At 60.7% G+C, this 13488-nt stretch overlaps 1 protein-coding gene across 3 annotated transcripts; it reads right to left on the reverse strand.

The window, feature by feature from the left end:
* Window positions 1-1674: 1674 nt before the first annotated feature.
* LOC131759859 (mas-related G-protein coupled receptor member F) lies at window positions 1675-9902 on the reverse strand. Of its 3 annotated transcripts, none has more exons than XM_059069401.2 (3): window positions 9719-9902; window positions 6554-6667; window positions 1675-3507 (listed from the first exon to the last, which is right to left on the reverse strand). In XM_059069401.2, the coding sequence occupies exons 2-3, from the start codon at window positions 6599-6601 to the stop codon at window positions 2524-2526; spliced, it is 1032 nt and encodes a 343-aa protein (XP_058925384.1). In that variant the 5' UTR covers window positions 6602-6667; window positions 9719-9902; the 3' UTR covers window positions 1675-2523. The 3 variants fall into 3 exon arrangements, with proteins under 3 accessions (XP_058925384.1, XP_066893893.1, XP_066893892.1); XM_067037792.1 differs by having other exon boundaries at window positions 5863-6667; window positions 9719-9883; XM_067037791.1 differs by having other exon boundaries at window positions 1675-4177; window positions 9719-9878.
* Window positions 9903-13488: the final 3586 nt, after the last annotated feature.

A 13488-nucleotide genomic window follows, 5' to 3' on the forward strand; every position in this document is an offset into this window, starting at 1 on the left:
ACGGCCCCCCGGGGCACCTGCAGGCCTGGGAGGCCGTTCTGCCGTGTGGAGGCCTGCGCCGCTGGGAGCTTTCCAGCCGACGGTCCGGACCCCACCTCCTGACACGCGTCGTCAGGGCCCCACCTGGTTTCTCTGAGTCCCCAGAAGCGTCAGCTGTGGCGGCCTCCAACTCTGCTTTCCCGGGATTCTCTGACAGGTGTGTGCGGAGCAGAGGTTGCGGAGGGTGCACGCCAGGGGCTGGGAAAGGGGCGGCGGGCCCCCCGGCTCCATCACCCGAAGCTCCTGGAAACTTCGCCACTGGACCACACAGAGCGGTGGCCTTGCTCGAGCAGCACCTGGGGCTGTGAGAAAAGGGAGCCGGGCTGCCGGGGGCTGGTCGCCAGGGCCATGCGCCTGGGGCTCAGCCGGCCCGAGGGTGGTGCTGCAGCCCTTCTCCGCGATCACCGGGGCGGGGCAGAGGGCAACCCGGCTCTGCAGGCAGAATGCCAGCCACCAGGCGGCACTGCCTCCTGGACGGGCAGCTCCCTCCATCAGCCCCCCTGCCCCCCCTGCCATCTCCTGGCTCTCCACAGAAGAGGGGCGCCCTGCTCCTGCCCTGGACCACGGATGCCCCTGCCCTGCTCTCTCCCCGGGCCTATGCAGTGAGCAGTTTTCCCAGATCTTCCCCCAAAGGGGCTGGGGTCCCAGGCTGGACACCAGGAGCCCAAGACAGGCCTGTTCCTGGGGCTGCCGGAGGCGAGGGGTTGGTCAGGGAGCTGTCCGGCCCGGCTCTAGTGGAGGCTGTCTCCTGGGAGGGGCTTCAGCCTATTGCTGGGGGGTCAGGAGGTACCAGGCACAGGGACGCCAGCCCTGCCTCAGAGAGCTTAGGACAGAGAGTTCTGGGTGGGGCAGGGGGTGCAACATCGCCGAGGATGCAGCAGCCACCCCGGGGGTCTCTGTGTGGACACACTGTGTTCTTTTTTAAAAATTATTATTTAAACTTATTTATTTATTTTTTATTTATTTATTTTTGGCTGCGTTGGGTCTTCGTTGCTGCACGCGGGCTCTCTCTAGTTGTGGCGAGCGGGGGCTACTCTTCTTTGTGGTGCGCGGGTTTCTCTTTGCGGTGGCTTCTCTTGTTGTGGAGCACGGGCTCTAGGCACGTGGGCTTCGGTAGTTGTGGCTCGAGGGCTCAGTAGTTGTGGCTCGCGGGCTTAGTTGCTCCGCGGCATGTGGGATCTTCCCGGACCAGGGCTCGAACCCGTGTCCCCTGCATCGGCAGGCGGATTCTCAACCACTGCGCCACCAGGGAAGCCCGCACACTGTGTTCTTCATGGGCAGGGACTGTATTAGTAGCCAGCAGAGAGCCTAGAACCCAGTAGGTGTGATGAAAACTGAGGTTCCCAGGAGGAGTGGGGGGCCCTGGGTGGTGGAAAGTGCATGCGGGTTAGCCAACAGAGGGTGGCGAGGGGACCAAGCTCCCTCCAGCAGAGGAGTGGACACCCTAGCAGGAGAGGGAGCACGCCGGGTGTGTAGACCGGCCAGCCAGGAGAGGCGGCACAGGAGCTGGGGCACAGAGCGGACTGCACGGGGGGCGGCGTAGAAAGGCTGCCCATCTGGGCTTCGGATGCCAGTGGGGTCCTCACTGTGGGAACAAGATCACAGACAGGACAGAGGGCAGGAAGCCTTCCTGGCTGCAAGATAGAAAACGTTTATTGATATACATGTATTATCTTTCATCAAACTGGGCCACCGTGCTCGTAGGTGGGCTGAGGTGGCCAGGTACAGTCAGTGCCCACTTTGGGGTGGGGCTATAGCCCAGAGACTCCCTGGACGGCCTTCCGGAGCCCCTCAGACCAGGAGGACGGCAGCTCAGACACGCCGGCTGGCATGGAGTCCGAAACGAGAGCGAGCCACTTAAGCCACAGCCGACGGCCTTTCCTGCGTCCAGGCACTCGCCGTGCCAGAGGCTCCCCCATTTCGGCCACCAAAGGGAACCTCGCGTGCAGAAAGACTGGGCTCCCAGGCGGGTTAAGGAGAAGCGTCTCCCAGGTAGCACCCTTTCCTGGAGGTCTGCTCCCAGTGTCGCCTTGACAGGGCAGAAAGCAGAGAGCAGGTGTCCCACCAGCAGGACAAAGCTTCTGGCCCGACAGGCGATGGGCTGGCTGTGCTCGGGAGGCCTGGCTGATGGGGCAGGAGGTGGATGGGCTGCGTGACCCCCTCCTCTCCTTTCCTGGCCATCCTGGGGCGGGGAGGAGCCCCACACCCTGCCCACCACCCGGGGGCAATTTCTGCAGAGTGGGTCACGGAAGGAGGATAGCTGGGGGGAGCCTGGTGAGGCCACGGGGTCTGTCTGGAAGTGGCTGTTCTGTCTCTCGGCCACCCCCAGAGCCTCGGCCCCGGGAGAAGGCGGCACGCGGGCGGGGAGCAGACTTTTCTCCTTGCACCCGGGCCCCAGGGCTGCTGCCCAACTCCTGTCCCCCCGCAAAGGGTCTCCGGAGGCGACTCCAGCTGGCCCCCAGCTCCCCTCCAGGTGCTGGCCTCTCACGAGGCATTCCCCGGGGAGCACTGCATCTCCATGGTGGCCGTGTTGGGGGTGCTGCCCCCCGCCTCCCCCGGCTCGGCCCCGTCGCGCAGGGCCCGCTGGAAGACCACCCTGAGGGGCTCCCACAGCCGCTGTGACTTGTCCCTGCCGGCCAGGAAGTAGACGACAGGCTTGGCGCTGCTGTTGATGCAGATACACAGGTCGGTGACGTACTCGGGGAAGGGGGCCAGGATCTGGAAGACCCAGAAGAGGAACCAGTCGATCCCTAAGTAGATGGAGGACACGAGGAAAACCGAGACCACGGCCAGGATGACGTGGTTGAGCTTGGCCGAGCGCTGGCGCCGTCGGGCCCGGCATTCCACGTGCAGGACGAGTGCCAGACACGGCAGCACCATGAGGGGACAGAAGACCAGGAAGAGCAGGACGCCCAGGAACGTGTCCACGTGCCTGCAGCCCGTCCCGGACGCCTGGCGGCCCAGGAACACGCAGAAGTAGCTGTGGATGCCGGTGACCAGGAGTGACAGGGTCCAGAGCAGGGAGCACACCACAGCCGACAGGCGCTTGGGCCGCCGGCGCCAGTACCAAGAGGGAAAGATGACCGACAGGCAGCGCTCCGAGCTCACGGCTGGCAGCAGGCTCACGCTGGTGACGAACATGCAGAGCCCCAGGATCCGGGACACTGCGCGGACGTAGTCGGCAAACGAGCCCAGGAAGCCCCCCGCGTTCAGGCTGGAGAACACGGCCTTGCTAAAGAGGTAGCCGACGTCCGCGCTGGCCAAGTGCAGAAAGTAGATGGAGAAGGGGCTCCTCTTGATGGAGAAGCCGAAAAACCAGAGGACCAGCCCGTTGCCCGCCAGGCCGCACAGACAGAGAAGCAGGAAGATGTAGTTCATGACGGCTGGCGGTGGCAGCATGCTGATCTGCTCGATGGTCAGGAAGCCGCGGCTGTAGAGCTCCGGGGCCTCGCTCACTCCCGGACACATCTGCGCAGGCGTGGAGGGGAGACACGCGGTGATGCTGGCTGGGCTCCGCCCCCAAACCTGCACCCGCGCCCAGGCGTGCTGGGCTCCGCCCCCAAACCTGCACCTGCATCCAGGCGTGCTGGGCTCCGCCCCCAAACCTGCACCTGCGCCCAGGTGTGCTGGTCCTGATTACAGACGTGGCTCTGGAGCAACGAATGTGCTCCAACTGGAGCAGAGGACACCCTTGATCTGACATAGTGCTGCCGCCCTGTGCCCCAGAGTCTGGAGCTGGGGGGGCCTACAGGAGTGATAGTAAAAATGGTGAAAATAATCGGTCCCTCATAAAGGTACCTGGTGGTCCACCGGCCAGAAAATGTACATGTCATGCAAGATAAAGAAAAACTGAGGAAGCTTTCCATATTGAAGGAAACTAGAGACATGACCAATTAATGCAGGGCTGTAGGCCTGGATTGTAGAGTGGATCTAACCATCACGATAGAGGTTATTAGGGGGATGACTGGGAAATGTGAATGTGGACTACGTATTGTACCAATGTTAGACTTTCTGAATAGGAAAATGTACCGTGGCTATGTATGGGAGTGTCCTTGTTCTTAGAAGATACAAACTGTTTGGGTGCAAAGGGGTTTGGTGTCTGCAATTTACTTTCAGATAGCTCTGGGAAAGAAAGTATCTGTCAAGAGATAATAAAGATTTATTTAAAAAAGAAAGAGATACTAGAGAGAAAGCACATGTAGCAACAGGCTAACAATTAATGAACTGGTGAAGGTGTATGCAAATTTACAAAACTTGCAATTTTTCACACTGAAACATGAAAATATTTATTTTAAAAGACAAAGTCACTTGTAAGTTACCAAAACAAAACCAGAGTGGACCCTGACCTACAGTGGAGTCAGAGAGACCTGGGGAATCAGATGTGGTTCCCTGCTGGGCCAGGGTGAAACTCTGGGTTTCTGGATCATGAGGGATCTGGAACTGGCCCAAGGGGGTTCCTAGAGGACGAGACACTTGAGGCAGTGGCTATTTATAGAGCTGTGTATTTTGACAATTGGTCTGGCTGTGTGAGTGCATCTGGCTAAATGCCAGTCTTGCCTGCAGGGTCTGGGATGGCACATAAATGCATGAACGTGGGTCATGTGCAAGAAACTGGCAAGTGGGGGCGGGGGCAGTGGCAAACCAGAGGGCACCCGTCCTGAGCAAGTCGGCGGTGCCCTGCTCCAGCCCGTGGGTGCCAGTGGGGCCAGCGGGCTGAGTGGCTGATCATTCTTTTCCCTCTCCCCAGAGAAGCCAGAACTCAAGACGGTAATGTAAACTATCCTGATCTTTAAATGTTCACATTTAAAAAACACGGTGTGGGCCAAACGTAACACATCTACAAGCTGGATTCGGTTCTCAGGCTGTGGATTTCGACCTCTCATCCCCTGTGGCAGAGGCTGCCCAGAGCACTGTCAATGCCCTGCCCACACCCTGGCAGACATCACTAATCCATCCCAGCACTCTTTTCCACAGAGCCTGAACCTGGCCTCCCCCTAATCTAAGGCCGGGTGTCAGTACCCATTGCTCATGACTCTCCCTCCAAAACCCAAAACAAAACTGCAAAACAAACCAGAAGGTTCTTGAGGCAGGACTACTCTGCCACTTTCCAGATGGGCCCCAGCTCCGGCAGAAAGCTGGGTCCCGAAAGACTGCTCTCTGGGCCTGACACCCCATAACAAAGGGAGGAACCTCTGGTCTGGCTCCGGTCAAGGGGACCCTGCAAGCAGGGACTGGCGGGTGCCGGCAAACTTTGGGGAAACCCCAGGAGGTCAGGGCATGGCGGTCCCGGTCACTACCCGGCATCCTCTAAATATATATATTGACCCCCCCCATCTGTCTGTCTGTCTGTCAACTCTCAAACCCCTTAGCTAGCTCTTTGCTCAGCCTTTCCTCTTCTCAGCTGGGGAGCAGACCCAGAAATTTACAAGACCCCGTGTCTAAACAAGTCCACGGAGGAGCAGCTCTAGCGCTGGAGGGAACTGGGTGGCAGGGGCTGCATCTGACAGGTCAGATCCCTCAGTGCCTCTCGCAGGCTGGAAGAAGTCGGCAATCCTCCCCTCAGAGTTAGAGCGGGAGGGCCGGTGAGTCACTGGACGTGTGGCTGTCATCCCGGCCACAAAGCACCTTGTAAAATGCCTGCCCTGGAGCCTGGTGCCCTCCCTGGGCTCTGCCTCTTCTTCGGGGATTTCTGGGGACTCCCAAGCCAGTTCCTTCTCTGTCTCCTGTGGCTGCCATCTTGCAGTGGTCAGCATCAGGGCTGCAGGCATGGTGGGGAAATGCCGGGGGCTGTGGTCCTGGCTCTGCCCCAACCTCTGGACTCACCGCAGACAAGCTACTACACTGGTGTGAGCCTCGGTTTCCTCAAAGGTTGCACTTGGTAAACTCAGGGGTCCTTCCAACTTGAGAGGGTTTTTCCCAGGATTCAGGAGGGAATTCCAGAGTTTTCAAAGGCCTCAGAGAAGTAGGGGGCAGGAGAGGGGGAGGGCAGAAGGGGTGGGTCAACCTGATGGGTCGTCAGAGTCTCAGCCTTGGCTAGCGCCTGGAGGCAGGCGGTAAACTGGGACTAATGGACCCTGGCCTTGGGCGACGCTGGCAGGGTGGCGCAGAGCCCCACGGAGCACGTGACACCAGGGCCCCCTTGGAGCCAGCCTTGCAGGGCCTCCCGGCAGGGCCTGGCCATGGGAAATAGCTGACCGCCCCGTCTCCCCAGGGAAGAGATGACAAGGCCTCTGGAGGTTGGTAGCAGATGCCCCAAGGTCTGCACAGGATGGGATTTGAGGGCGTCCGCTGATGAAGACACTGGGGACCCGAGGTGACTGGTAACCAGTGCCAGGCCACGTAGCCCAGAGGGGCCCTGCTGCCCACCTGTCTGTCCCGAGCTAGAGGATGGGGCCTGGGTGGCAGAGTGTGTGTGAGAAGGGGGTGCTGGGCGGGGCCTGCCCCCTCCCACCACACCATCCTGCAGACCCGGGTCGGGGAGCCCCCTCTGTCGGGAGCTGATGGTGCCACTTGCCTTGTTCCTGCTGGTGGGATGGGCCTCCCAGGAGCAGTTGCCAGCCATCCCCAGGCCTGGGGAGTCCAGACCCTTTACGGCTCTGCTCACAGCTCACCGGCCTGCACAGCCCACCTGGCCAGGCAGAAAGAGTCGCATTAGGGCGGCCGTGTTCTCCCCTCCCTCGCTGACCTCTCCCCAGGCTCCCAGGGCTCTCCCCTTGGAGGGCGGGCTGATGAGCCATTCCCTGGCCGCCTTAGAGGCAGGGGCCTTGTGGGAGGCACCGGGCTTCCTGCTGAGTCCAGAGCAGGTGGCCTCTGTGTGCACCACTCCCTCCTTCTCCGGGGGCCCTCGTTCAGCCCCCTGCTGACACCCTAGGGACACCTCCTGGGGAAGAAGCTCCTCTCCTTCCCCGCTTGTCCTGAGATTTCTGGAGCCAGACCGCTTCTGGAGATATATTTTATTCACCTGCACACATTTCTTGGACACCACCTTTGTGTCCAGCCAGGGGTTCCGTCCCAGACAGGAGAGTGGGGGGAGGAAAGATCGTTTCCGGCAAGGAGTCTTCCTGGAGGAGGAGGCTTTTGCCTGGGCCTTGTGTTTGTAACGTATTAAGGAGTCTGGTCGTTCCCCTACACATGCCTGGAAGGCAGGGCACCCCGATCAACACACCATCAACCCCGTGTCAGTGAGTGCCTGCTCGCTTACACCCCATCCTCCTGTTTGGTCCTGGGTACCAGCTCTGAGGCAGGTGTAGTCACTCCCCTATGATGAGGGCAGGGAGGTGAGGTCACCTGCCCAGGGCGCACCCTATAACTGCCGCACACGCTGCAGCTTTGCAGGTTTGTGTACCTGCAGGACCAGAGCGGCTGCAGAGACAGGAGGGCTGGAGGCGGCACCAGCCTCCAGGCTGCTATGGTGGCCCCGGCTCCAGGCTGGCGCTGGGACAGCTGGACTCGGCCAGGACTGCGGGTTGGAGGCCTGGGAGGAGTAGTGACAGGCCGGGGAGGGGGCGTCCCTGCCTGAGACCTGTCCACCCTCCTCCGGCAGAGCTCATTGGTCCGCCTGCCCCGGGTGCAGTCGAATTGACTCCGGTCCCCCAACCTGACCTCGGCCCCCGCCCGCAAGACCCATCCCTCCCACTGTGCAGGCGGGAAACTGAGGCTGTCGGCGGAGGAGGAGCCTTGCGGGGGCACAGCCTGGCCACAGACTGCCGTGTCCCTCCTCCTCCTGACTCCCCCGGAATTCCATCCTAGGCCGCCACGCGCGCGCCCCTCAGCCCCGGGCCGGGCGGGGCCTGGCAGGCGTCGTTCATTGGCTGCGCGGGAAGGCGGTCCCCGCGAGCTGCCCGCCCCTCTTTAACCCTCGGCCTCCCGGAGCCCGCGGCACAGGGCCGCCCGGAGGGGCAGCGGGTGGGGTCGGGGGCGCGGACGGCGCGGCCCAGGACCGCAGCCCAGCAGGGCGTGGGGCTCGCGCCGGGGCCCCAGGTGGCTGCGTGTGTGTGTGTGGGGGCCCTTATGCGTGAGAACAAGTGAGACAGCTCGTGAGGCGTGTGCAGTGTGGGTTTGCAGACGGCGGCGGGTGGAGGGGGGCGGCTAGGAGATGTGCATATTACTGTGTACCTCCCACCCCTCCCCCGTGACAGTCTTGACTCTAGTTGGGCCACCGTCCCCATTGCCACGGACAGACCTCATGCTTCTCCACACTCTGGGGCTTGTCCAAGCTCTCCGGGTACCTGCAACCCCTAAACTGCCTGCCTCGCCCTCACCCTTTCCGGCCTGGGGTACTCCCCCTTCCACCCTCCTCCTCCTCCTCTACTGTTTTTGCTCTTCCTGGTCGCCCTTCCAGACACACATCACCCCTAGATCTGGGCCCCAGGCTTGGCTCCCAGGAATGTCCTGACTCTGAGAGCCTCTTCCGTTCACCTCTGCCAGGCTAGACCCCCAAGGACACACATGCCCCCAGGACAGCTGGCTGGGGCCTGCCCATGAGGTCCGACTGGGGCTGGGCATGTAGTGGTTGATTCGAGGTGTGGGTGTCCCTGTATATCTGAGCCCTCACTGTCCTGCCACGGGCCATCTGAAAAGCTACTGCACTTCCGTGCAGAGAGATCTGGAAGCCAAGTTGGACCCCACGTGGGCCATAGAAAGACGTGTGTGTGACATGTGTATGGGACTCACGTGAGTGTGTGTGAGTGCGTGTGCCCCTCACGCCAGGATCTGGCGTGTGACAGAACTAGCTTGGGCTAAAGCAGACAAAAAATCTGCCAGCTCAGCTCACTGCTTACCCTGCCCTCAAAGCACAAGACCAAGGATGGGCCCCCAGTCGCCTGTCTGCCCCAGCATCAGGAAGCTCCTCATCTTTCACCACCACCCACCACGTCCAGCTCCAAACCCACCTGGGTCCCCGCTAGACAGGACTTTGCACCAAGAGGCCTCGGTGGGAACCGTCAGACTCCAATTCTCCTGTCGGTCTAACCAGCCCCTCTCCTCGTCCAGGGGCTGCCACTTGGGCTGGGTCTGAGAGCACTGGCCACGGGGTGGGCTTGTGGCTGTCATTCCCCCCAGACACAGGGGGCACCTTTCAAAATGTCTCACGAACAGCCTTCACCCAGCGCCAACACCCCATCAGGCACCGCCCACCGGGGAGAAGGTGGGACGCAGCCACCCAACCTCCGGTGGCTGCAGAGGCTGACCCCAAGCTGCCGGAGCTCGGCCCGGGGAAGGAGGGGGGTGCAGTCAGCGTGCGTGACGATGGTGGGAGCCGTTGCACTTGGGATGCTGCCTGCTGGGTGTTCCCCTTCCTGCCCTTCCAGAAAGCACGCTTGGATGGCTGGCGAGGGTGGGGAGGGATAGAGGGGGAGCCCCCACCCACAGGAGGACAGAGCAGGAGCTGGAAGCAGAGGACAGCTGTGGGGTCAGCAATCACCAGGGTGCCCGGGCCTGCCACACAGGAGGGGGACTCTCAAAGCGGCCCAGTGACCCTGGGACTCTGGGGCCTTGGGGGGGCTCCTCTGGCGGTGAGAGCGCTGCTCTGCGGGCTCAGGCTCCTGCTTGGGGCCATGTGATTTCTGGGGGCTGCCAGCCTCGAGGGTGCCTGCCTTCATCTCCTTCCCTGCCCGGCTTTCACCCTGCAGCCCCGGCTCCCGGGATGCCCTCCCCTGGGCCCTGGGCGCCGTGGAGCTACCTGCAGCTGCTGGCCTGATCCTCAGAGGCCTCCCCTTCGTGGAGGGCTCTTCCCGTGATGCCCACCTCTGGTCACCCACCAGCAGGGCAGGAGCCTCAGGAAATGCGAGCTCAGGGTGGAGGAGAGCCCTCGCCTGCCTGCTGGAGGAGACGGCTTTGGCAGTGTAACCCGCCCCAAACCCAATTCCAGGCCCGGCAGGAGGGGGGCGGGGACGGGGAGGAGGAGGAGGAGGGGCTGAGCCGGGATGAGGCTTTGGGAAGGAATGCCCCGCGCAGGAGCCCCCCCCCGCGCCCCCCCGGAGCCCCGCTGGGAACGCAGCTCTCGGCCTGATGACGTCATGTTGGCCCGAGCACTGCGACCGGAGTCCAGCTGTGAATCTGCAGCTCTGCGGGGCTGTGGGGCTCCCACTGCCTGGGAGAGGGAGTGTCAGGCTGTCCACTTGCCCGATGCTTTCCCTCGGCCCCCTCCGGACATTGCGGGGCGCGGAGGCCTGGGAGGGGCGGGTCCCCACCTGCTTTTTTACCCAGGAGCTTTTGTACCCAGGGGCATAACAGTGGAGAAGCCTGGAGGCCGCAGGGTGAGGGTGTGGTGCAGGCACTTTGGAGGGCAGAACGGGTGGCTGGGCAGCAGTGCCACCCAGGTGTTACCCCCCGCCCCCTCCCACCCCGGAATCTGCTCAGGGTCCCTTGCGGGCTTCTGGAGCCAGGAATTCCCTTTTCTCCAGCCCTAATAGCAGTCAGATGGCGCAAGTGGAAAATCACAGCGGGGGAAATTGGCGGGCCGTGGTGCCTGGTGTGTGCGCTGCTCAGCGGGAGGATGAGTCAGCCTCCCCCAGCCCCGGCGAGTCCCCACAGGGTCCTGGGGCACCGAGCCAAAGCCTGGGGGGCGGTGCAGGGGCCAGAGGGGTGGCCCTGAGGACGGGGGTGGTGAGGAGTGGCTTCCAGGAACCACCAGGGAAAGCTCCCTGCCCTGGACCAACTTTCTCATGGCCCAGGGAGCCTGAGGGAATTCTGAGCAATGTTTTCCCTGTGGGAGCACAGGATGCCCAGATGGGGGTTGCGGGGTGCCTCTGTGGGCATCTTAAAGAGAAGCCAGAATTAGAGCTTCCCCTGCACCTGCCCTGGAGCTGCAGCCGTGCTGTGCGGGGAGGAGCTCGGTGTCCCTGGCCACATGTGAAGCTCAGAAGGGGCTCAGATTGTTCCCTGCTGGGTCCAGCTGGCCTCCTGGGGCCTTTGTTTTTAGGGAGGGGTTGGGGGAGGGCTCGAGGATGCTGAAGGTCACGGCCACGCCCGAGGCTGGGCTGGCAGCAGGCAGAGGTGGGGACCCTCCCCTCCTCTCCCAGGCCCGCCAGCTGGGGCCCAGCTGGGCTGCTTGTTTACGTGGGGAGGCCAGGGGAGGCCAGTCCAGGCAAGTTCCAAGTGTAATTGCATCTGGACTCTTAAAAGGAATTGTGTGAAGTGGGCAGCGGCTCTGAAGTCCACCGCCTTATTTGGTATGGAAATCTGTTTCTTTCAAAACGAATGAGAGGTGCTTGTAAATGGAAAAGCCGTGCTTTGCTTGGGTTTGCTGTGTCCCTGTTGCCAGGCACTGTCCTCCGGCCTGGAGGCCAGGTTGCTGCAGGGACATGGCTCCCACGGCTGCCTCCGATCTTGGGTGACCCTGGGACTCGGGTGGGAAAAATAATGACTCTCGGAGTAGCAGCGAGAAAGGAATCACGTCCCAGGTAAGAAAGCTCTTTGTGACCCCAGAAACGCTGTGTCATTCATTCCCTCTCTCCCTTCACAAGGCTTAGGGCGACTTGGAGGGGGACGGCCCAGTGCTGGCCACGTGAGACACTGTCCCTGCACTTGCAGCCCTCATGTTCTGCCCTCATACCCTGAACAGCCACCACCCTTCCACCAGTGGTCCTCCTCCACCCCTCCCAGGGGACGGGAAGTTTATTTTTAGTGGTCCAGTGCCGTGGGCCTCACAGGTGGACTCTGGTCTCACCCCCAGCCCAGGCCCCCAACAAGGGTGCAGGCCAGGACCCTCCTCTGCTGGGCCCTCCTGTGGTCCCTCGTTGCCCAGCTGCTCCGAGTCGGACCCTCCGAGCCAGCAGGGAGGGCGCAGAGCCTCCCAGGCAGACCCGCACACACTGCAGAGCGCCTGCCGGGCACCGTGCTCTGGGCTGAGGAACAGGCAGATGAGGTCTCTGCCCTCCCGGAGCTGCCATCAAGCTGGGAGGCAGACCAGAATCAGATGACCCAGACACATGTAAAACCACAGCTGAACAGAAGGCACCAGCGTGCCAGGGAGATCAGGACGGCTTCCTGGAGGAGGTGATGAGGGAGCCTGTGGGGGAAGTTGGGCAGGAGCAACTCAGGTGAGAAGGGTAAGGAAGACATCCCCAGCAGAGGAAACTGCATGAGCAAAGGCCCTGAGGCAGGAGGCGTGCTTCATTCCAGTGGATGGGGGGCTGGATGAGGCTGGGGGTGGGGGGGGAGGCAGAGAGGGCAGAGGCCTGGATGAGACCCCCAAGTGGGCAGCTCTGATTGGCCCTTCCTGACCCGGGATCTCACCCTCTGTGTCCTGTTCTCACCTCTCTGTTGACCTTGGTCCCCTCTGCTCAGGGCACAAGTGCAGTGAGGGTGATGACAATTACATCTGCCTCTTGCTGTGTCCTCTGAGCCAGGGCTGCATAAATGGGATCATTTCATCCTCACAACATCGCCCATTTTACACCTTCATTCAACACACATTTACTGGCACTTCCCTGGTGGTCCAGTGGTTAAGACTCTGTGCTCCCAATGCAGTGGGCATGGGTTTGATCCCAGGTCGGGGAACGAAGATCCTGCATGCTGCATGGTGCGGCCAAAAAAAAAAAAAAAAAAAAAAAAGTGTACGACTCAATGGTTTCAGTGTATTCAGTGAGTTGTGCAACCATGACCACTATCTAATTATAGAATGTTGTTTTCACCCTCGAGAAGAACCCCATACTTATTAGCAGCCTCCCCGGCCCCTGGTCACTACTCATCTAATTTTTGTCTCTATGAATTTACCTGTTCTGGACATTTCATAGAAATGGAATCACACAGGTCTTTTGTGTCTTGATTCTTTCACTCAGTATAAAGTTTTCAAGGTTCTTACATGTTGTGAATTCACATATCAGTGCTGCATTCCTTTTTACGGTGATAGGCTGGTTCTTTAGGGTCCAAACCCCCTTTCTCTTCTGCTTGACTAAGGTCCTCCGGGAGACAAGGCAAATGTGTACATGGTCTGGGTCTCCCAGGTTAATTCCTGAGGCCATTTGGTTTCAACCCTTGAGATTAAAAAGGTCTCTCCAAGGTCTAGCAGGTGTTCCTGATGGGGAAGAGTGAGTAGGACACCTCCTCCCTCCTCTCTCCCCTCCTCCAGCCAGGATGGAGCATCTGTGATGGAATGTGCATCTTAGGAATCTCTGCAGAAGCCTATATTCTCCTTTGTCCTGCATGTGGAAGACTGTTCATTTGTTCATTTATCCATCCATCCATCATCCATCTATCCATCCATCCAACACCCATCCATCCATCCATCCATTATCCATCCATCCATCCATCCATCCATCTTACATCCATCCAACACCCATCCATCCATTCATCCATCCACTATCCATCCATCCATCCATCCACCCATCCATCCATCCATCCATCCATCCATTATCCATCCATCCATGCATCCATTATCCATCCATCCATCCTCCCACCCATCCATCCATCCATCCATTATCCATCCATCCATCCATTATCCATCCA

This window comes from Kogia breviceps, chromosome 7, assembly GCF_026419965.1.
Source record: "Kogia breviceps isolate mKogBre1 chromosome 7, mKogBre1 haplotype 1, whole genome shotgun sequence".
Taxonomy (NCBI): Eukaryota; Metazoa; Chordata; class Mammalia; order Artiodactyla; family Physeteridae; genus Kogia; species Kogia breviceps.

What these genes read in the sequence shown, in the direction of transcription:
- LOC131759859 (XM_059069401.2), bottom strand. Translation starts at nt 6,601, where the DNA reads ATGGCTGGCAACTGCTCCTGGGAGGCCCATCCCACCAGCAGGAACAAG. An exon ending in ATCCCACCAGCAGGAACAAG is followed by an intron (nt 3,508 to 6,553) that starts GCAAGTGGCACC and finishes ACGCCTGCGCAG; the next exon opens with ATGTGTCCGGGAGTGAGCGA.